The following is a 25,374-nucleotide window of genomic DNA, read 5'->3' as shown; positions in this document are numbered from 1 at the left end:
TAAAGGTAACTCCCCGGAGACAGTGGGAGGGTGAAAGAGTTGGAGGAAAGGGTGCTAAGTCAGAAACCTGATAACTGGATCTTTGCAGAAGGTCCAGTAGCAGAGATTCTACGAGCACTCTACAGGCTATGAAATAAAAGTATAAGCAAATAAGCAAATAAATAGCAGAAGGCAAGTTTACTGATTCTAGAAATATTCTGGAGTTTAGAGAACAGTCACATAAACTTTGGAATATTTAATGCTCTCAGAGATAAGTGGCTTAAATACAGAGTTGGGAATTTATAAGGAAAATGATTATCACACTTTAACTTTGTGAGATGGCCTTTTCCAAAAACAGCCATTTGTGCTTAGCACACAGTATGCACTATACAAATACCTGGCATCCAAATTATTTGTGGGAAGAATGGCCTTCTAAAAAAATCTGGCTATTTTTTCAACCAGATCATCTTAATAATAAACTCTGGTAAGCAGGAAGGACATATAGTCAATAAGAGAGCTTTAAAAACGGTTTAAAGGAAAATTAAACCATATAAATCCTATTTAGCACAATAAATCTGTATGGACTCCTATATCTTATTTAGGTCACTTCTAACACTGTCTTATAGCCATAACACTGGGAATGCAGCACAGGCATTCTCCTGCAAAATTTTAATTTCTTATTATTTTTAATTCTCATAAAAATCCAGTAAAATCTCTCCAGACAGATTTTCATGACATTTGTCTTATTACTAGTTCATCTTCTACAGAACTGTTCATTCTCAATGACACGGGCTCATCTAATAAATTAAAAATATGTATATTAAAAATCAAAGTCACCTAATCCAAAGCATGGTTCTAGTAGATGACTTGAAATAAATCTGAATGAAGCTTTAGGTAAAACAAAATACAATTAATCTACCCAAATACTAATAGATAGTGTATCATCTCTCTTCACCCCATTTCTCCCATTACGGTCTTAAAGCAGAACAATTCTTGCTTTGCTTTTGATTTATTTAGGAAAAAAATATTTCAGCTGTTGAAATAAATGTTTTATGATACTGATTTACAATAAGGGCAAAAACAAACTTTATGGAAATGTCATGTTATCATTTCAGGTATGATTTTCAAATTTTTTCATCTTGAATTCTATTAAAAGAGTTAATTCTATTCAAAGACTTAACAGCAATGGATCAGACGCCACCTTTAATTTCTTTTGTCCAGGATTCTATAGAGCACTGAGCAAACAGCAAAAAGAGGAGAAGATGGTAAAGAAGAACCAGTGAGAGGTCATAATACACTTAACAAAATAAAACGGAGCATGCATAAACCAGAAACAGTGCACTTGGGACTTTTTTCCAAATACATCATAATGCAACGAGGACTGTTTTTCAAATCAAGTAATATATGTGCCTACTAGATAGAATTTTTCCTTTTCATGTACTATAATGTTTGCCTGACAGTTAACAATGCTGAATGATTTCTGGAAAAGTTCACAGATGAACCTCACTGTGTTTCTGGATAACATCAAGGTCATTACCATGGCTTACTGGGTGGTTACTGTGGGATTTCCAAACCACTCTAAATACCAGCTTTGCCTGAGGTGTAAGTTGTCGTGCATGTGTGTGTGTGTTGTTTTTTTTTTTTAATAATTCTGCAGGGGAAATATATCAGACATAATAAATACACTGATAGTCAAACTAATAATTAAATATTTTAACAATATAAGACAACAATATCTAATGATATAAGTGCCTATGTAGCAAGGTCTGGTTTTCAGCACTAATGAACAGTTGTGAGATGATTTTAAAGTGTTTAGAAAAAGTCCCATAAACATGGTAATAAACGTCATGCCAGAAGAAAAATAATTCATTTCCTAAATTAATTCCAACTCTAGAGAACAACTGATGGTTATCAGAGGCAGAGGGGATGGGTAAAACAGGTGATGGGGGATGAAGAAGTGCACTTGTTGTGATGAGCATATGGGTGTATGGAACTGTTGCACCACTACATTGTACACCTAAACTAATATTACACTGTATGTTAAGTAACTAGAATTTAAATAAAAATTCAAAAAAACACACAACAGTGGGAAAATAAAAACAAACTTAAAAAACAATGTTAAATACTCCAAAACTATTTCAGCACAGGAAATGCAATGAACATAATTATTGAGCTTTCAGGACCTCTGCATTCATTATTTGATTTAATCCTCACACCACCCTGTGAGGTAGGTACAGGCATACTTCACTGTTGTGTTTCACTTTACTGCACAGTGCAGATACCGCTTTTACTGTAAATTGAAGTTTTGTGGCAATGCTACGTTAAGCAAGTCTATTGGTGCCATGTTCCCAACAGCATTCACTCACTTCATGTCTCTGTGTCACTTTTTGATATTACAATATTTCAAATATTTTCATTACTATATTTGTTATAGTGATCTGTGATGAGTGATTATGACTCACTCAAAGCTTAGGATGGTTAGCAATTATTTGTAGCAATAAAGTCTTTAAATTAAGGTTACATACATTGTTTGTTTTAGAGATAATGCTATGGCACACTTAACAGACTACAGGTAGAGTATAAACATAACTTGTTTGACACGGGAAAACCAAAAAGTTCCATTTGGAGGGAGGTTTAACTTATCCAAGTTCTCATAATTAATAAGAGGTAGACCTGGGATTCATAACCTGGTCTGTATTTTTTGTTAAGGATTTATTTGAAAGAGAGTGAGCGGGGGGGGGGGGGGGGAGGGAGACACCGGCAGAGGGAGAGAATCCCAAGCAGACTCCCCAATGAACGTGGAGTCTGAGGCGGGGCTTGATCCCACGACCCTGAGATCATGACCTGAGGGCCAAAATTAAGAGGCAGAGGCTCAACCAACTAGGCAACCCAGGTGACCCTGACCCAAGTGAATTTTTAAAAAGAAACTTCACTTTCTGTAATGCAGCCTTCATACTGTAGCAAACAGAATTCTTTCCTGTGGTTTATACTTTGGATGTCAGGGTGGAGCTCTCTGCCTTAGAAAAAATGGGAAGACTATAGGATCCATCTCTTATTAAATTTAAATCAGTAGAGAAAATCTTGCTGGGACTCTATCACTGGTTCAACTGTTAGGTTGTACTCGAGGCCTCTTCAGAAGTACTCCAGCAGAGAGTATTCGTTTCTGAAGGAATCTCTTTTCAACACTAGAGACATGATTGTTAGAAAATTAAAAGGGCTATATTTTAAATGTTATCTAACACAAACACTGCTCTTACTTAATTGTGGCTTTTGGACATTTTTAAATGAATGTTTTAGGCAATTCAACTATTCATTAAGTCATAATATGTGTTTCATTCTGCATTCAGACCATCCAATTACTCTTACTCTTTCTTACCTCACAAAGAGATACTTAATGAGCATTACTCTACACAAACTGAAGTGTACTTTACTATCATTCATCACCCATCTCAACAGCTGTACCTGTTATACAGTCTTCTGATCAACCCAATACTAGAAATTACCAAAATAAACAGAATTCTAGAATGAGACAATTTTGACAAACTTATTTCACAACATATTCTGTAAACTGAATTAGCACAAAAAAATGATGAACCTTAATCTCTCATATTACATTTCTTTAAATACTTTACCATATAAAATCAGTTACTCAGAGACTGTATTTCTTTGTACCTAACCACCACAACTTTATATAATGCTTATTTGTGGATTATGTTCAGAGAATATTCAGACCAGAAAATGAAACCATTTGCTAAGAAAAGGCAATAAATTCTAATTTCAATATAGTTCTGTACTGATTTTTAAAACCCTAAACCCCTGTCATGGTATCCTGACCAAGGACTTTTCCAGCTTAGGAATCCAATCTTAAATATTTAATTCATGGGGCTTCTGACTTCCGCTATGGTCACATGATCTCTGAGTGCTGGGATGGAGCCCAGCCACCAGCTCCTCAATCTACACTCAGCAGGGAGTCTGCTTGTCCCTTCCCCTGTTCTCTATGCCCCTCCCCCTGTTCATGGGCAGGCCCTCTCTCACTCTCTCTAAAACAAATAAATACAATCTTTAAAAACATTTAATTCATGATAAAGGACAGCTGGAATACTGAGAAAAGATTCCCACACACTTCCTCAAAATAAACCTCCTCAGAGCCAGCTCTCTAAAGATTCAACAATAGAGTATCTGGCTCTTTTTTAGTTAAGTTTGTACCTGTAAAATAAAGTTTTGCTGAACTATACAAAAACTTGTCTGTTTAGCCAACTAAAGCACCATGCAAACAGCCACAAAGTGACACTTCTGGAATATTTCATTTAGGGCTATTTTCATCCATCAAAGATTTAAGGACTTACTTATGGTTCAGACACTATACTAGTTATACGGAAGAATGAAAACCTTGCCATTTAAAATTTGAAAACAACGTACTGCAGCTGTAAATCCAGAAGAGTTGACTGTACTGACACCAAAAGCACCTGCAACCAGTGTGCTCTTCCTCTGCTTAGAATAGAAGGCCCAATTATACAACACCTGTCAGGACAGAATTTTGTTCTATCATCAAAATAAATCAGTATACATTAGCAATACTGTAAAAACCTTTTGAATACAGACTGTGATACAAAGTATATCGCCAGTGAGTAGTTATTAATGGTTTCCTGTAGACACCAGACAGAAGTAATTTCTCAAAGCCACCTTCCCTAAATTAAGAAATGGCCCAATTCATTGAGTTTGTATGTCATCTAAAAGTACTCCTTTCACTGAAAGCTACTCCCAGCAAAGAACACCTAAGAAGCGTCATTTAGGGAGTGGGTATTTCCTGTTCCACAGTTTTCTTCTCAACGTTGGAATTACCTTGGGCCCCATCCCAAGCAATTAAATGCACATCTCTGAAGAATGGGACCCAGGCATCAGAATGTTCTAATGGCAGCCAGGATGAGAACCACTGATATGTTTCTCATTTTTGAGCAGTGACATTATATGGAACAGGAAAGCACTGCCTAAGTTAACCACTATTTCTGTATTCTTTGTACTTAAGTTCAACACTTAAATGCTATGGTTTTTCACCTTTCAACTAGACAATGATGGACTCCTCTGATAGAAATGCTTTCACAATATACCTAGATCTGACAGGCTACTTGCTTTCCCACAATACTATATACTCGTCCTTGTTTAGCTTTTCCCTACACAGCCTAACAACCCAGTACCAGCTCCTCCAGGCTACTGGACTAAAAGCACTGGTTTGCCTACAAAAGAGAATTCAGTGCCTGGTTCACTGAATTCCCAGGTAGCAAAGGTATTCTATAATCTGTGCACTGCTGGCTCTGTGCTTCCAATGTCCGTATCCGCTATTCATCTCACCTCCTATACTTTCTACATCTCTACTACTTTTCTCCCTCCATCGCTCCCATCTTTATTTAGTTTCTCGTACTTTTCATACAAACACTCCTAGCCAGACTCCCTATCCCATTCATTCGTCACACTGGATAGAATCTTCACTCCAGGTCCTGCTGAATCTCTGTTGACAGACTATGTCCTCCTCCACTAATTTCTTCAATTCCAGATTTAGATGTGTGGCTCTACATTTTAGAACCAGAAGCCTAAATATTGTGTGGCTGAATTTTTATAAAGCCCCAAGTTTGCAAATTTAAGTTGCTTCAGGTGACTGTTTTTACTATTTCATAAAAATAATGTTGTTAAGTGGTTGTTGTAGTATTCCCAAAAGCATTTATGAAAGCAGAGTTTGTTTAAACTAAACCTGAAATAAAGTACTATGGTGAATTATGAGAAAGCAAGGAAGAGTGCCAAGAATTAGGATCTAGGGATATGGACTTGATCCCTTACCAATGCTACCTAAGGTCCTGAAGCAAATCATTTCATATTTCCCACTCAAACCTCCCAATATATAAAATGGGAATGATCCTATCTTATAGTGTTTTGTAATAATAAAATACAGTGAACTGATAAGTGCTCTGAAAATTCTAACCTATAAAGTAATCTATCACCAAGATATTATCCTCAAATACTATAATCTGATGAGTACACAATAAACACCAGCTCACACTATTATAATTCAAGTCATATTACGAAGGACAGCTTTTAGTTAAAATTATTTCTTAATGTTTCCACAGACAGGTCTTCCTACCACTGTCTTTATTTGTTCAAAAGTTGAAATTTTTGAGAATTTGTTATTCTGATTCCTACCGTATTAGATCTACTTATAGATCTACAGCAACGGCTTTTCATGTAAGATAATCTTTTCAAAGACACTCTAGGGATGGCCATTCTTCAAGAAATCTGTATTTCCTTTTTTTGTTTTTTTGTTTTTTTAAGATTTTATTTATTTATTAGAGTGAGAGAGAGAGCACAAGCTGGAGGGAGGGGCAAAGAGAGGGAGGCACAGGGAGTCTAAGCAGGAAGCTGGGATCATGACCTGAGCTGAAGGCAGACACTTAACTGATTGCACCACCCAGGCGCCCCAAGAAAACTGTTTCTTAAGGCTTTTGGAGAAGTCAAACTAAGCAGAACACAAAGATTCAGGGAAGGGTGCCTTCTGTATGCAACCAGCTTTTAACAGCTTTAATCTTTTCTATAAATTTGTACAAAGTTCTATAATCTCATTTTCTCATATGCATTTCAACAGTGGTTTTTTGTTTTCTTCTTTTGGTTTTATTTCTTCCTAAAACTTAAGTTATGGAAGCTAAAAGATAATCACTCTCAAAACCAAAGAGATAGCAGAACAATGCCTTCTAGGTCTTTGATATTTATTCTCTTTGCCTGTTGGCCAGCCTCCAGTTTTTCTGCTCCTTCCCTTCCTTCTTACAAGTTGCCAAATGGTTATGTAAATAAGCCAGCTGGCTTCCTCATGAGTCATCACTTCCATATCCAACTTCTCTAATTCTCAATGTGAACCTTAATACGCTCTATGAACCTTAACAGCCCTTGAAATTTTTCAATGTCTTTTTGAACATAGCAGCTGGACTTTCTGGGATTTTTCCCACCCTGATAGGGTTGTTATTGATACCTGTTGCTCACATTCTAGTAAGTATATCTATCATCCCTTCTAAATATGCCTTTCCTCTTGGTAACCCAAGGACCTGAACAGACATTTCTCCAAAAAATACACACAAATGGCCAATAAGCACATGAAAAGATGTTCAACATCACTAATCATTACTGACATGCAAATATATTCTCTCTCTCTGTCTCACCCACACGAATTTTCTGACCCCATCATTAAGTTTGCTATTATCAAAAGGAGCATATTCTGAATGACAGTAGACATAAACTGGCCAACTTAAAGCTGAAAGTATTAAAAGGAAAGTTAGTTACTACACAAAAGTTCTTGATTCCTAGTATTAAAACAGATAAAGCACTGTGGCAATTTACAGCTGTGTTTACAATCAACACCATCATAACAAGAAGTACACCAAGCTCGGGTATGAATTAAAGAAAACCTACGTTCCCAAAGCACAATGTAACAACAATCTTCCATTCAGATCATCTGTTCATTTATTTTCAATTTTCTTATCTTCTACTATATGCCTTTAAGACTAAACATTTCCTCTGAATACCACTTTATTCGCATGAATAGGATTCACAAAATCTTCTATGAAGTGTATCTCTCATTCATTTCCAAAGATAACATTCACAGTTTTGGTTTTATCTTTAATTCAAGAGATTTATAAACTTCCAAATAAATCGATTTTGTTATTTGCTCCTACATTATGTTTAAGATTATAGAAAATATAAAATTATGTTCAACTAAAATAAATCATAGTTCCAATAAGCTCTTTTAAAAATAGTAATTATGTTTTGCATATTAGCTTAAACATAATTTAGATTGTTATTCTTGTGTTAAGCTCTAATTGTCATATATTCAAAAAAGGATGTGAAAAAATAAAAAGATAAAAAAGGATAAAACTATATTGGAATTTGACATTTTTCTCTCAGCCTAATATGAACAAATTTTTTAAATGCCCTTTGAGTACTTGAAAAAATAAAAAGCACGATCTTAGTTGAACAAGAAAAAACATATTTAAACAAATTTAATAATTATTATTTCAATTAAATTATCAGTAGCTTTTTAAATCTTTTATCTTAGATGAAACAGTAAAAAGTTATCTACAGGGGCGCATGGATGGCTCAGTCGGTTAAGCGACTGCCTTCAGCTCAGGTCATGATCCCAAGGTCCTGGAATTGAGCCCCGCATCCGGCTCCCGGCTCCCTGCGGCTCCCTGCTCCCTGGTCAGCGGGAGGCCTTCTCCGTCTCCCACTCCCCCTACTTGTGTTCACTCTCTCGCTGTGTCTCTCTCTGTCAAATAAATAAAATCTTTAAAAAAAAAAAAGTTATCTACATATTGTTAGTTTGATACGATGTTCAAATCATGGATATCCTCATTTTTATCATGATTAAATGTGTACAAAATTTTCATACACAGTATTCCTGTGCTGATACGTATGTACTATTTATGTATTTATATCTATATCTATTTATTTAAAACAAGTTCAACTATTTGTATCACTTGCCTAGATCAGAAGCTGACAAACTATGGCCCTTGGTGTGTGTTCTTCTAAGACCAGCTTAAAGGAAGAGAAGGAGGAGGGAGGGAGGGAGGGAAGGGGGTGTTGAGGGGACTGAGGGAGCAGAAGGGGGAGAGAAAAGAATGTGGGGAGGGGAACAGGAGGAGGAGTGGAAGGAGAATAATATGCAAAAGACTATCTGGCCCACAAAACCCAAATTTTTACCAGCTGGCCTTAACAGCTTAAGTGTGCTGATCTATGTCAGGGGTTGGCAATTTTTTTCTATGAACGTTCAGACAGCAAATATTTTAGGCTTTGCAGGCCATACAATCTGTAGTAACTCTTCAACTCTGCAGCTGTAACCCAAAAACAAAATCCATAAATAAATTTGTAAGGCTGTGTTCCAATAAAAAGAATTTTTTTTAAGATATTATTTATTTATTTGACAGAGAGAGAGCACAAACAGGGGGAGCAGCAGAGGGAGAAGGGAGAAGCAGGCTCTCTGCTGAGCAGGGAGCCCAATGCAGGGCTTGATCCCAGGACCCTGGGATCGTGACCTGAACCAAAGGCAGATGCTTAACCGACTGAGCCATTCAGGTAGCCCCACCCGCAGTACAATTTCATGTACCAAAAACAGAAGAAGGGCGTCCGCTGGGTGGCTCAATTGGTTAAGCATCTGCTTTTGGCTCAGGTCATGTCATGACCCCAGGGTCCTAGGATCGAGCCCCACATCGGACTCCCTGCTCCGCGGGAAGCCTGCTTCTCCCCCGTCTCCCACTCCCCCTGCTTGTGTTCCCTCTCTGGCTGTGTCTCTCTCTCTGTCAAATAAGTAATAAAACCTTAATAAAAAAAAAAAAAAAGTCCCACATAGGGCTAGGCTCCTTGCTCAGCAGGGAGCCTGCTTCTCCTTCTGCCTTCCACTCCCCCTGCTAGTGCTCTCTCTCTCTCTCTCCTAAAAATAAATAAATGAAATCTTAAAAAACAAACAAACAAAAAAAAACAGGAGAGGGGCCATAGTTTGCCAACACCTCATCTACATGACTTTTTTTGCACTGAATTCTTGCATTGAAGCAACCACTGTAAAGGTTGAGAAAAAAATTTGTTTGGTAAGTGAATTTATAATATTTTATTTTCATAAGAGTCACTTTATATATCAATGTATAATATTCATTGTTGATAGTTACTTGATTCTACTTGCTTTATTTTTTAAAAAATATTTAAGTAATCTTACACCCAACAGGGGGTTCAAACTCACAACCCCGAGACAGAGTCGCATGCTACTATGAGCCAGCCATGCACCCTGATTCTACTTGCTTTATATATAACTTAATTTCTCCTTCACTATTCATTGACAACTTAAAATTACTGCAAAGTTATATAATTTGTGTTATCTGCCTTTCGTTGATGGTTGAGTCATTGAAATTCACAATTAGTTCTATAAAGATGCTGGCTTTTTTTTTTTAAGATGCTAGCTTTTAAACACCATACCTCGTAGTGAGCAAAACACTTCAAATAGTCATCTGATCCTTGATAAAACAAATACAGTTGACCCTTGCACAACTCAAGAATTAGAGGCAATGACCCTCCTTCAGAGGTGAAAATCCACATATAACTTGACTCCCTGAAAACCTAACTACTAACAGCCTACTCTTTACCAGAAGACTCACCAATGACATAAACAGTGGATTAACATGTATTTTATATATGTATTATAAACTAACCTTATAATAAAGTAAGCTAGAGAAAAGAAAATCATAAGGAAAATAGATTTACAGTACTGTACTGCATTTATCAAAAAAAATCTGCATATAAGTAGATCCACACAGTTCAAACCTGTATCGTTCAAGGGTCAAATGTACTCCTACAATAAGCTTCTCTCTCCCTTCTTCCGTTCCTTGCAAATTGATTCCCCTCCCCAACCCATTAATCTGGGGTATAAACACATATATCCATCTGTATGATTAAACTCAGGACAATATTCTATCTCTTGTACTTATCCAATCTGCAGACCTTTCTCCCATAGTCTTATCTGCCCACTTCCCCCAGAGCTCTCTGAATCACATAAATGGTACCATGGATGGAGCTGTGTGTCTCCCTCACCCACCCCCTACAACTCATATATTAAAGCCCTATCCCCAGTGTGATGATATTTGGAGACACGGTCTTTGAGAGACAGTTAGGTTTAGATGAGGTCATGGGGATGGGGCCCTCATGGTGGGAGTAGTGCTTTTTCAAGAGATACCAGAAAGTCTGCATGTCTCTCTCTCTGCCATATGAGAACATAACAAGAAGGTGGCCTTCTGCCGCCCAAAAAGGACCTCACAAGGAACCAAGGCCATTACTTTGATCTTGGACTTCCCAGCATCCAGAAGTATGAGAAATGAACATCTGCTGTTTAAGCCAGCCAGTCTATGGTATTTTGTTATAGCAGCCCAGGCAGACTTAAGACAAATGGAATAGGAATTTCTGCGGGAAATATCTCAAGCAGTTTGAATTGAACTGTCAGGCTGCTCCATTTCCTGATCCTCTTTAAAATTCACCTGTTCAGTTTCCCATCCCAAATTTACTGGCACATGCTAATTTCTGTAGCTGAAATGAAGTTGCAATTTTCAGGACCATAAAATCTAAAAAATCTGAATGTCAAAGCCAGTGAAAAATAAATTGATGGCACTCACGTGAATTTCTCTTCTAAAATTAGGGAAAATAAGTGAAATGTGAAATTCCAAAGTGGTAAACTTGCAAGGAAAATGCTGAGAGAATGCACTACCTATTAAAACAGATGAGTGGTAGCCATAGAAATCAAGAAAATGCAGAATCAGACTTAAAAATACAAAAAACAAACTGATGGTTGCCAAAGGGAAGGAGGCTGGAGGAATGACTGAAGAGGAGTAGGAGATATAGGCTTCCAGTTAAGGAACAAATAAGTCACAGGAATAAAATTTACACCATAGAGAATATAGTCAGAGGTTTGGAATAGCATTGTATGGTGACAGATGGTAGTACAATTGTGCTGAACACAGTATAAGGTATAGAGTTGCTGAATCACTATGTTGTACATCTGAAACCAATGTAACACTGTGTGTGGACTGTCCTCAAATAAGAGAACAAGGAGGAGGAGGAAGCAGTGCTCCCCTCAGGATGTGTCCGGAGAAAGCAACTCTAAAGATGTGAAAGATAGAATCCTAAACCTTTTCTCCTTGACAGAGCTTAGATAAAAACGAACACCATCAACAAAACCTCACATATGAAAGACAACAGAAGAAATGTCTATGAAATCACAGTTTTTACAGATTGATTCTTACAAAATTCTTTGGCTTTCTAAAACAAAGTTGAATTAATGTAGGATTTTAAAACTTTCACTCTTTATACTTTAATATTTCAAAATATAAGTTCTCATCTTATATATTTGCCAAACAGAATCGAGAACTTGGAAGTTTAGGGTGACGAAAATCTGAATAATAATTACAACTTAACTATCATCCCTGCAGCAAAAGTGAAAAAACAAAACAAAACAAAAAACAACTAAAGAAATTTTGAATGAAAATCACTGAGGTTTTCTAGATACATGCACTGAAAAGTATGATCAAGCATATAAAAATTACTTTAGGCATGTTTCATGGTAAGTTACAAGACTGCATAAAAAATGAAATTCACCTGATAGAAAAACATTTGAAGTCCTACCTTATAAATATGGTTACAACTGTTTTAATAATAAAAACAAAAAAGACAAAACAGTTGAAATTCTCCAAACAAATACGACAACATTAAAACAATCTCAACAATTAGAGGAAAAAGCTTATCACAATTATTTAGCATATACCAGATGAAACCACAGACATAAATGATCTGGATATTTTATAGGTCCTTGTAACTTCTATACTAATGATATTTGTAAAGGTATGTTAATTGGTAAAGTGTTTAAGGACAATATGTGTTGAAGAAGTTTTCAAGAAGGTATAAATTTTTAAGTACATATATTAACAATTAGGGGCGAAAAAAGATGATTTGGCACCATGAGGGCCAACTCAATACAGTCAGTACTGCAGGTTTCTGAACCCACATCAAATCCCTATGTGGTGGGAATGCAGCTTCCAAACATAACACATCTCAAAAAAGAAGACTGCCTTAAATAGCGATGATGTGTTCCATAGAGAAAAGGGGAGTAAAAAAACAATAAATTTTGCTTTGCTTTTTTATAGAAATTCAATACTCTATTTCAATAATGAAATAAGAAGAAAATTTGAAAGCTTCCTCTATTTTATCCTGATTATAACCAAGACTATCAGAGTTGTCAAATCAGAATTTATTTTCTTCATGAAAGAAAAAAAAACACAAAAAAAGTATAAAAGCTTGCATGCAGTAAATAAAATAACTATCTTAATCATAAAGAAAAAGCAATTTGCAAAGCCTAAAATTATCGGTAAATCAAGAACTGCAAAGAAACATAAGAATTTTTCTGTAGTAAAATAAGACTTCTGAAAGGAAATTAAAGTCTGGAAGGTGGATAAAATGAAGACACTGTAGGGACCATGAATCATCTGAAGTGTACCAATAATGAAAATCATAGTGTTTAAAAAAATATCATGGTACACTTATCATGATGAGCACAGAGCAATGTATACAATTGTTGAATCACTGTACAATACACCTGAAACTAATAAAACAGTGTTAATTATACTGGAATTAAAATAAAAAACTTAATAAAATTAAAAAAAAGAGAAGGAATATCATGACCAAGAACTATTCCTCCAAGAAGTCCTTTGCTTAGTATTTCCAGAAACAATGAAAAATTGAACCAGGGGATCATATGCCAATCACCATTCTCAGTCCACTTAAAACATGACTGAGTTGATCTCTCAGAAGAAAGGGAAACCGAAAGAAATTTCCAGAAAGCATACAGAAATTCCCAGAAACATACAGAAAACATCTATTGCTCCACTTTGGCAATGTTCTGACCACACTTTCTCACTACCTACTGTGAACATAGCTTAGGAGCCATGCAGTCACACAGTGACATCAAGAGAAAAAAAAAAAAGGCCTCGATGTTGAACCTGGTAATCAGTGCCAGTCTGATCTCCTTGTTCGGTAATTTAGCTCAATTCTGTGAAAATTAACTGAGTTAAAGGAAATGTGTAACTACAATTAAGCAGTAAGTAGGAAACACTTTTGTTTAACTTAAGATAATCCAAATAACAAACTTCTGATATTTTTTAAAAAGATAAAAATAGAACTATGTAAAAGTTTGCCTAATTTTAAATAAAAAATACATCAATCAAAAGATTTTCATAATAAGAACCGCCTATTCTGAACTAGTTTCTAAAACCCATGAAAAATGGCGCCTGGGTGGCTCAGTCGGTTAAGCGTTTGCCTTCAGCTCAGGTCATGATCCCAGGGTCCTGGCATGGAGCCTTGCACTGGACTCCCTGCTAAGCAGGGAGCCTGCTTCTCCCTCTCCCTCTGCTGCTCCCCCTGCTTTATGCTCTCTCTGTCAAATAAATAAATAAAATAAATAAATAAATAAATAAAATCTTTAAGATATTTTAAAAAATGAAGATCTTAAAGGGAATTCTGATCTCATTTAATACAAGCCTCTTGTCTGCAAAGAGAAAAACTGCACATTAATAAGAACTTCCACTGAGTCAAAATTTGAAATAATATTGGCAGGGCTGAGACTCTTAATTCAGGTCTCCTGACTCCTGGGAGAGTGCATTTTTCTATTTACTTTGAAATCTGTCCCAAAAGATACTTTTAAATTTCAAATTCTTCACCATTTCCCAAGTAAGGGCATTTTGGGTTTAGAGAATGTTAAAGTGCTGCCATTTCATCAGGGTAAATGAAAAGAATGCACACCTAAAAAGACTCTTGTCTCTCTCAAATTTACTGTAGTTTGAAAATATCCTTTTTATTAATCTCTTATAGACTAATAGTCCAAAGTTTTTCACTTTGATACAGAGGGGGTCCCTGGGTGGTTCAGTTGGTTAAGCCTCTGACTCTTGATTTCAGCTCAGGTAGGTCATGATCTCAGGGTCATGAGATAGCCTGCTTAAGATTCTCTCTCTCCCTCTCCCTCTGTCCTCCCCACCCCCACTCTCAAAAACAAAACAAAACAAAAAAACAAACCTCCACAGGGGAGAGGACTGGAAAGATTTAGAAGTCATGTAACAATGAAAATGCAATAAAGCCTTAAAATTTGGCATGTGCACACACGTATGTAAAATCCTATCTTGAGGGCCGCCTGGGTGGCTCAGTCGTTAAGCGTCTGCCTTCGGCTCAGGTCATGATCCCAGGGTCCTGGGATCAAGCCCTGCATCAGGCTGCCTGCTCTGCAGGAAGCCTGCTTCTCCTTCTCCCACTCCCCCTGCTTGTGTTCCCTCTCTTGCTGTGTCTCTCTCTGTCAAATAAATAAATAAAATCTTAAAAAAAAAAAAAAATCCTATCTTGAAGGGAAAGAAGCAGATGAAGAGGTTGCCACTGATGATTTAAAAAATAGACGGGGGGGTGGGGCCTGGGTGGCTCAGATGGTTAGGTATCTGCCTTTGGCTCAGGTCCTGATCTCTGGGTCCTGGGATGAAGCCCTGCATCAGGCTCCCTGCTCAGCAGGAAGTCTGCTTCTCCCTCTCCCCCCGCTCATGCTTGCTTGCTCTCTCTCTTTCTCAAGTGAATAAATAACATCTTATAAAAAAAAAATAAGAAAGAAACTGGGAGCAATTTTCTACATTTTCCTTCTTTCATGTTTCAAAGCTATGAAATTCACTTTTCTTCAAGTGAGCTGCTTTCACTAAAATCCTAATAGATTCATTTAGTGTCAAACATTAAGTCACAGACGCAGGTAGCTACTTGGGACAAAAAGACTTGATTCACAGAAGCAAGTGAGACTCATCAAAAAAGGGCACGTGGCTGAAAGAGTGTCTTTATTCTTATCTTCAGTCGATTTGTGCATAAGACTAAACCACACTAACTACTAAAAGAAAATAACCAAGGGTTGGCCTCTTCTTTTATCCTGCAAAGGATAAAGCAAAGACTTGGAAGAGATCTTAAACTCTTGGAGAGAGCTTCTGAATTTCACAGTAATACCAGTCATGTAGCTAAATTAGATGAGTCAGACACACATACACACACATGCATGCACACACACAACACACACACGTATAAATCCCGAGGAGAACCAAGTCTGACAGGCATGAAAATAGTAAATGTCACTTACTGAGAGTATTTAGCATATCCTATTCTAAGACAGGATTTTATATAATCTTCATAATAACCTTATTGAAGGGTGGTCAAATCCTAATTCTTACCTATATAGCGGATGATGAAACCATGTCCTAGAAATATTAAATAATTTACACAACATCATGTAACCAGAAAGTGAAAGACTGAGCCCCACAAGCTAGGCCTGCCTGTTTGAATCCAAGCCTGTAATCCTTTTTCCTCTATTTGAAGGCTCTGCTTTCCATTATGATCCACGAATATGTCACCTGTTAAATCTAAAGAGACTGAGTTTCCCACAAAACTCCTCAATTTTCCAAGCATGCCACTCAGAAAAAATTCCTCACTCTATCAACAGAGATTAAGACATTGTTAGGGAACAAATGAAGTCAGCCTGTTTGAAAGGGAAGGGAAAAAGGGGATTGTGACCACGTGTGATTTACTAGGTTCCTTCACCAAATAGGCAATATGGTAGCAAAAGAGACCACAAAGAAAAGCAAGATAGATAATACATGGTGACCCTTCTCCTAGATAAATGTACTCTTGACTTCTAAAGTCAACTAATAAAATTGCATACATAAAGGCATTTGTGGGCTCAACAACGAAGACCACAGGGAGATCTTTCTTTTTTATGCATTTTTAAGCAGCAAGGTCTTTCAGAAAACTTAAGTGCTTTGAGCCAACTGCCTAGGTCAAATCATAACTTGAAATAATAAGAATTTGAAACTGAAAATTAAGTTATTCCCCTTGTGTGTCACCGATCAGTTGCTTGCCTTTTAAGCTCGAAATTTATCTTGTTTGTCTGTACAGTCAAAATTGATCTGGGCTTCTTAATATTTAAATATTTTTAAATATTTTAGATATTTTTCCATTTCAGCTGACACGATGACAGAAATAGTGCAGGAGGAGATGGTTTTGACTCCTGGTTCCTATTTGGCTTGCACATCAAGCTCCTGCACTATGGGTAGCTTTTCCAGAATCTGGCTACTCTAGTGCTCAGCTGCCTGAGGGCACATCCTCAGTGTGAGGCTGCTACAGCAATGTGCAGCAGCCAGCAGGACCCAACAGTTAACAGCTACCCCCGGCATCTTCTTAGGCAGCAAAACACCTCCTCTAAGAACCTACCCGTAAAGAGCTTTCCCTCACCACCCCAGAGGGCAGAATTCTGGCAAGTTGCAGAGAGTGGATTTCTAGTAAGTTCCACTGGAATGTCACCACAACAACTTCTCTACCCCTCAGTAAGCCACATCATGCCCTATTCAACACGGTCTGGATCTCAGCCCAAGATGGGGGAGAAGTCTCTTACCTATCACTAACTACCATTAAAGAAAAAAGGCGGGGGGGGAGAGACAAGGTTCAGTAGGCTTTTTATGAATTTTAAAAACAACATACACTACACATTCGAGTGTGCCACACTTTGACCTACCTACAAAGTCACCTTGGGGGTTTCCACCTTTGAGTGAAGAACAGAACAAAAGAAGACCCTGCAGCAAGTTTAGGTTGTGATGCAAGCTGTTCTACCATGTGGGGCCTATAAGCTGGCATATTCAAGGTTATCTAAAGTATCTATGGTAAACAGAGATGCTATATAAGGAGCCTCTAGCCACTGCACGCTGCAGCAGCTCTTTGCTAAAGGCGACTGGCACTAGATGATCCAGCTTTCCCCAACACTCAATAGACTACATTTCCAGCAAGTTCCAGAGGAAGGATTTCTACCATATTCCACGGATAAAATACTACACTGACTTCTATAGGATTATGTGAGCCACACCCATGCACTCTCCAATATCAGCCCTGGAGAAGAAGGCTCTTTCATATGTATTCTGTCTCAGCCCCAGGATAAGCATCTGCTCCTTATATTTGCTATTTGTATATTCTTTAGAGTTCTCTTTCTTTAATAAGCCAATCCTTCATTACTCCAATCCTCAGTTATACTGAATAATCTCTTTTTTAAAATAATCTATTACACCCAACATGGAGCTCAAACCCACAACCCCTAGATCAAGAGTCACATGCTCGGGGCGCCTGGGTGGCTCAGTCGTTAAGCGTCTGCCTTCGGCTCAGGTCATGATCCCAGGGTCCTGGGATCGAGACCCGCATCGGGCTCCCTGCTCCGCGGGAGGCCTGCTTCTCCCTCTCCTACTCCCCCTGCTTGTGTTCCCTCTCTCACTGTGTCTCTCTCTGTCAAATAAATAAAATCTTTAAAAAAAAAAAAAAAAGTCACATGCTCTACCTATTGAGCCAGATGGGTGTCCCCTGAATAATCTTTTATATTAAATTTTCCCTTTTCACGTAACTACATAGTTTTCCTCTCTTGATTAGAATTGGACTAATACACAATATTAATAGCTAGGGTGGTTCTGCTCAGTGCCATGAAAACCAACACAAGAACCTCTTTTTCAACAATTAAGAGTTCATTCTGACATATTAGTTTCAAAACTCAAAATTAAATAGGAATGATTTAAACCAAGTTTAAGCATAAAACTAAGTGCAAATTATGTATTTCTTAAAATATCAATCATGGTTTGGTAAGTTGTACATTCCTTCTCCAAATGTTCTACAGTCTTTAAACAAACATTAACCAGCTCTGTAACTTACAATCACCAGCTTTTAGCATTACTTTGAATAAGTAATATTTTCTCTCTCTTATTATGTAAGTTCTAAATAATAGGCCTAAAATATGGAAGCAACAACTGAAAATAATAAGTTTTCATTATTAAAGGAGCAGTTGTTATGTATAAACACTGACAGTATCCAACAGAATGGGTCAAAGAGCTTGACTCTCTCCACATTCCAGTAAGAGACTTCATAATTCTAGAATGCTCTTAACCACAACGAAGCCCAAACAAGCATATAATGGTGGAATGGTACAAGCTAATCAATATCTCGGGAAATGGCTCTAAAATGAAGGGGACCCATAGTGACTTCTTACAACAGTGTTTCAATGTCCCCTGCACCTGTTAATTGGAAATACGTTATGAAGTACACACTCTTTAACAATCCAACATAAGTTTAAGTCTAAGAAAGTCCAATAACCTATTTATGAAATCAAAAACCAAACCAACAAACAAAGAAGCCCACTACAATTGCTCTGAGACACCCATTTCATTTTAAGTGAAAAATAACCACCACCACTCCCACCAAAAAGAGAGAAGAAGGAAAACTAGCAGATTACACACTAGAAAGCACACAAATGCTTTGTGGGGTCTTAAAATGGACTTTATAACCACACTCTGATTTCTTAAACAATAAAAAAGGAAAACAAAACATCACTGACAGCTCATTTTGAATGAGTACATAAATACAACTGTATAAAAGTCAGTACCACAATTATGAGAGGTGTGTCTAAAAAAATACAAAATACATTAATTAAAGACTATTCTTCAAGTAATGTTGTATGTTACTGCTCAGAAGTTTGCTTTAGAAAACCAGAAAAACTGCTTTTGTATGGAAATTTCTTTAAAAATAAAGTTTTTCTTACTTGAGAGAGTCCAGGGGACGATGCATGTCCCGGGGGCGTTGCCGCAAGATTTGGATGCCCCTTATTTATTTCATGTGTTGAATAAGGGGAAGGGGTCGGGGGTCCCGGTTGTCTTGCTACTTGTGTTACCTGTGAGGAAATCAATGTTTAGTAAGAGTTTTATACTAGTAACCCAATCTTAATAAATATTGCTGAACTGGTTAATTTTTAAAATTGAATTCTCTACCTCACAATTTATACTAAAGTAAGTGCCAGACCGACTAAAGACTTAACATTTCAAAATGGAGCAATAAAATGATTAGAAACAACAACAACAACAAACATGACTATTATCATCAGTTAGGATAAAAGATTCTTGAAGCATAATCTAAAACCAAAAATATTAGGGGCACCTGGGTAGCTCAGTCAGTTAAGCATCTGACTTTGGCTCAGGTCATAATCTCAGGGTCCTGGGATCGGACCCTACATCAGGCTCCACGCTCAGTTTGGAGTCTGTCTGTCCCTCCACCTCTCCTCACCCTGGGCGCACACTCTCTCTCTCTCAAATAAATAAATTCTTTATAAAAAAATAAAATAAAACCAAAAACCTTAAAGGAAAATTATGCTAAATGCAAGAAGGTAAATGTAAAACTACAGGTTGTACAATGCCACTTATATGACATTTTGTACAAGAAACAAAAAAGAAATAACTGATTGCAAGAGAGAGAAAGTAACTACAGAAGGGGCACAAGGTTGTTTTCGGAGGAAAGTAACTGTTCTGCATCTTGACTGTACTGGGGACTACATGTCTCTAGGTGTTTGTCAAAACTCACAGAACTGCACACTAAAAAGGTGAATTTTACATTACATAAATTATACCTCAATAAACCTGAACAAAATGGGGCAACTTATACAGCATAATCTCATTTTTTAAAACAGTACACCTAAATATACATGTACAGTCACGTGTGTATATTTCTATACATATATCTTTGCCTCCATTCTATGTCTAACATATATGAGTATATATAAAATGCACACACATATAACATACAGGTATGTGTGTCATATTAAAAAGATCTGTAAGGAGGTACACAAAGATCTTTACAGAAAGCATTACAGGTATTTTTTTTCACATTTTAATTTTCTAATATAGTTCAATCATGAACTTGTATAGAAAAATAATTAGCATATGTCTTTAAGTAAACAAAAATTACATTTTCCCACTTATCGTTGGCAATAAATTGCCCATCAGCCTATGATGGAAATGAAAACAGTTTACCCAGGCCCCCTCCTAAAGCCTAGCAATCAACCCTAGCCAGCTCATCTCTAACACTATCTAACCCAGACTAGCACTGAGTTTGGCAAACCGCCATGAATGGGGGGCAATCCTGTATTCATCAAATGTGAAAGAATCCATTCTCCTTAAGGTGAGGTTCTCAAATTTTAGGGGGGCCATGAAACCTTTACAATCTAGTAGAAACTACAGACCTCTCTTAGGATATTTTTAAATGCATAAAATACATAGGATAATGACAAAACTAATTATACTGAAATATAGATATTAAAATACTAAGATACCCATCACTGTTCTGCATGGAGCACTGGGTGTTATACGCAAACAATGAATCATGGAATACTACATCAAAAACTAATGATGTAATGTACGGTGATTAACATAATAAAAAAATACTAAGATAAATTTGTGATAAAGTAATATATGTGTTCTTTATTAATGTATAAAAAAATAAGAACTAGTGACAGTTGTTGCCTACATTCATAATTCAAAGAAATGATAACATTCAATTAGATATTTTCTCCATCTAAGTTCTCAGATCCCCTGATTTCTCTCACAATTGAAAACTCTCCCCAGGTAGACAGGAAAGTGGTTTCCAAATGATGTTAACTTTTCCTGGAATTCACTCAGAAGCTCTGAAGAAAGTCTACTCCCCATTAACCTAACTTTAGAATCCCTGATGTCTATCTAAAACAGCTTTAAATACCTACAGGCTCAGCTACAGGTTGCCAAATTAAATGAATTCACAGAGAACTAACTAGAGGCAAAAAGCTTACAGGCTAGAAGAAATATGAATGACGCTAACCAAAGTTTAAGACTTAAAGTAATTGTATTTTTCTCGTTTTTTAAATAGTTCTATGATTTTCTTGAAAAACTTTTCTTCCAATATTGAGTGAAAATTACATTTATATGTCCCACAAGGTTTACTGTGAAATAGTATAGCAGTTATAAATCTCAGGAAAATTTTTCAAAGGGTAAGAATTGGATTATCATTTAAACATATACTTTAGAAAACCAATAACTAGAAATGAGTTCTTTTTGTTTGGGTTTTTTTTTTTCGTTTTTTGTTTGTTTGTTTGTTTTTATTTGCTGTCCTTTTATTTGCTGCTATAAAAAATAGACAATTGCCAACGGAATTGCCAACTTAGACATGAGTTCTTGCAAGCAAATTTCTCCTTGACAAGATTTTGTTTTGTTTTTTAAAGATTTTATTTATTTATTTGACAGAGAGAGACACAGTGAGAGAGGGAACACAAGCAGGGGGAGTAGAGACGGAGAAGCAGGCCTCCCGCAGAGCAGGGAGCCCAATGTAGGGCTCGATCCCAGGATGACCTGAGCCGAAGGCAGATGCTTAACAACTGAGTCACCAGGCGCTCCTCCCTGACAAGGTTTTATAAATGTATCTTATTTCACGTTTTAGAATAAATTATTTTAATATATGGCTAACGTAAAACAACAAAATGGATATTTTTTTTAACATTAAAAAAAAGAAATTCACACAATGAAATAAAGTGAGAGCAAAGAAGTCAGCTATATAAAATCCATGTTAGGTCAAATCCATGTTAGGTCAAATCTCTAATTCATCCTGATAAAACAAAGATTATTACTGAGGATAATAAATCATTAATAATATAGAAAAACATAAAAAATAAATTGTTATTAAGAACGAATATTGGGACGCCTGGGTAGCTCAGTCAGTTGAGCATCTGCCTTCAGCTTGGGTCATGGTCCCAGAGTCCTGGGATCGAGTCCCACACATCAGGTTTCTTGCTCGGTGGGGAGCCTGCTTCTCCCTCTACCTCTGTGCCCTTCCCTCTGCTTGTGCTCTCTTGCTAACAAATAAATAAATAAAATCTTTTAAAAAAGGGAATAGTAAAACATATTACTTCATGCATGTCATTAATAACAAGAGTAAAATTAAAAAAAACACACACACACACAAAATTTTTTTAAAAAGTGACCCTACTGCCAGTTATCTAAGAAACAGGATATAGGCAGGTACTAAAACTACACCTTGTCTCCAAAACTATAGAGCAGTGTGTCACAACTCCATTAAAACCATACCCAAAAAGTGATTCGGTTTGGGGTACATACCCTAAAGATATAATCTCACCTCAAAAATTACGAACTTCAAAGATCTATCCAGCAGCACTACATATGATAGCAAAAAAGGCAGAAATGGCAAATAATGGGAAAATAAAGTAACAAGTGGACTAAAGATAAAAATAGAGATGTGGACTGTTATCAATAGAAACGAATATGTAAAATAATCAGAATAAAAAAGAAAAAATACATTCTTTAGAATTGTAAAGAGATTCTTCTATATACTGACAAAATGGAAAAAAAAAAAACCCACATGAACAATTTCAGATAAAGGTTAGTATTCATCTGATTCATTTTGCTCTGAAAACTGCTTGAGTGTACTTTTTAAGAATATTGTATCAGCCAATAAAATACAAATGTTTGAGAGACAGAGATATGGCATTTTCCCAAAGCCAAAAGTATTGTGCTATTACTACATTAAAAGTTTCCTTAAAGTAAGCACTAATGAAAAACAACCTGCACAGGCAAATATCCCTGAGGTGTGCAACCTTTGCCATTCCGAAATGGCTATGCCAAACTGCAGAAATCCTTTGGTATTGTATATTTTAGTAGAGCACTCCCTCCCAAAATCGGGGGTTTCTACTAATGAAAACAAGCCAAAGAAAATAAATCTGTATCAAATAATACAAGAGGGGTAGTGGCTGGTGTGCAGTGCTGTCATCCCTCTGCCAGGGATGGGAGCTGAGGTCCGTGGGGAGGGGAAGACAGGAAGAGCAGGGCCAGGTGACCAGGTGGCCCATGTGGCCAGAGAGCACAGGAACTATCTCAGGCCACAGCTTGAAATCCTCCAAGGCCCGTGGCCTACGGAAGGGCCTCCTCTGAGGAACCTCTTAAGGAAATAAAAATGTTCACACAGGCAGGCATTATCTACAACAAGGAAGTAAAAAGGACACGTGACTGAATTTTGGGAAGATGACAAATTACCCCCACTTCCCCCACCAGAAAAAAAATGAAACCAATGCTGCTTCCTTCAGTGATTTGATTCTAAGAGAAACGTTCAAAAAACAAAAAATGTAATAGGAGAACCACAAAAATCTTATCATTTTAAACTTTTCCTAGGGGCACCTAGGTGGCTCAGTCTATTAAGCACCTGCCTTCAGCTCAGGTCATGATCCCAGGGTCCTAAAATCCAGCCCTGCATCAGGCTCTCTGTGCTCAGCAGGGGGCCTGCTTCTCCCTCTCCACCTTAACTCCACCTGCTTGTGCTCTCTCTCCCTCTCTGTGTAAAATAAGAAATTTTTCCCCTAGAAACAAGCTGCTACATGCAATAAAGTTTTGATCTACAACTGTGCTCTATTTAATAAAAAAAGATGCCTAATTACAAGTGTCACACTGCATAACACACTACACGTTTGCTTTTAGTGTATTATAGAGCTTAATATCTTTGCCAGGGAAAAAGGTATACCAGCTTCAATTAGAAATTATACAAAATGTAAGTAGTTAACACAAGCCTAACCCAAAGAAATGGCACAGGACAAATGAAGTTGTTGGGGACAAAAATTGAAGTTACATAAAACTTTGAATACTTCTCTCAACACATTCCTAAATAAATGATTATTGAAACTTTTTTTTTTACGATTTTATTTATTTATTTGAGAGAGAATGAGAGATAGAGAGCACGAGAGGGAAGAGGGTCAGAGGGAGAAGCAGACTCCCCGCTGAGCAGGGAGCCCAATGTGGGACTCGATCCCAGGACTCCAGGATCATGACCTGAGCCAAAGGCAGTCGCTTAACCAACTGAGCCACCCAGGCGCCCTGATTATTGAAACTTTTAATCTCTGACTAGTTTCTTCTTTCTGGCTAAATTATTCCATTTCAGATCATACTGTTAAAATCCATGTACCTCAAAGGTAGAGGCAAGAAGTTTTCATATAAAGAAAAAAACATGTTTCCCCATTATTTCAAACATATTACCATCTCAATTATGGAAGCAAGGAAGAGAGGTATAAAATAGCTGATTGTGACCACTACTTAACCAATTCCAAAGCTAAAAAGATTATTGTCTTTCACATAATATTAATGTGAAGCAAAATTAATCAACAATTTCTTGAAGTACACTGATGCACTGTATTTAAGTTTAAAAGATAATATGCCCAATAAACTTTTGTATTTTTTTAAAGGTATTATATTTTTGCCTTGGCAATAATGGGCAGATTCTCACTCATTTGCTGGCGGGAACGTAAACTTGTACAACCACTTTGGGAAAGAATGTGGTATTAGCTACTACTAGCCATGAAAATAGGCATACCCTATGATCCAGCTGCTCCACTCCTAACTATACATCTGTGAGAAACAGGAAAATGTGCACCAAGGTACGTGCACAAAAATGTTCATAGTTGTATTGCTCTTAGAAAGCAAAAACTAGAAATAATATACCTGTTCATTAACAGGATCAATAATGCAGTATTTTCCTATACAGAAATTCAATGAAAAACTAGAGCAACATACCATAACTTGAATGACTCTCATAAACCATAAAAAATATACAGGGGCACCTGGGTGGCTCAGTTGGTTAAGCGACTGCCTTCAGCTCAGGTCATGATCCTGGAGTCCCGGGATCGAGTCCCACATCGGGCTCCCTGCTCAGCAGGGAGTCTGCTTCTCCCTCTGACCCTCTTCCCTCTCGTGCTATCTCTCATTCTCTCTCTCTCAAATAAATAAATAAATAAAATCTTAAAAAAAAAAAAAAGTGACTGCCTTCGGCTCAGGTCATGATCCTGGAGTCCCGGGATCGAGTCCTGCGTCGGGCTCCCTGCTCAGCGGGGAGTCTGCTTCTCCCTCTGACCCTCTTCCCTCTCGTGCTCTCTCTCATTCTCTC

General features: G+C 37.1%; 1 protein-coding gene across 13 annotated transcripts in view; it reads right to left on the bottom strand.

The window, feature by feature from the left end:
* Window positions 1–25,374, bottom strand: part of EIF4G3 (eukaryotic translation initiation factor 4 gamma 3) — a 336,241-nt gene that overhangs the window by 190,058 nt on the left and 120,809 nt on the right. For all 13 annotated transcript variants that reach the window (XM_088022577.1, XM_088022578.1, XM_028090801.2 and 10 more), the window contains one exon: window positions 19,178–19,306. Coding sequence is in view for 11 of the 13 variants with exons in the window: in XM_028090801.2 (XP_027946602.1) it covers window positions 19,178–19,306 (129 nt within the window). In the remaining 2 variants the exon portion in view is untranslated. The remainder of the gene's footprint in view (window positions 1–19,177; window positions 19,307–25,374) is intronic.

The sequence above is a fragment of the Eumetopias jubatus genome, unplaced genomic scaffold (genome assembly GCF_037043125.1).
Source record: "Eumetopias jubatus isolate StellerSeaLion01/CBP00866 unplaced genomic scaffold, mEumJub1_p1.0 scaffold_4, whole genome shotgun sequence".
Classification (NCBI taxonomy): domain Eukaryota; kingdom Metazoa; phylum Chordata; class Mammalia; order Carnivora; family Otariidae; genus Eumetopias; species Eumetopias jubatus.
Note: the sequence above shows the minus strand (reverse complement) of the source record. Positions and strands in the feature narration are given on the sequence as shown.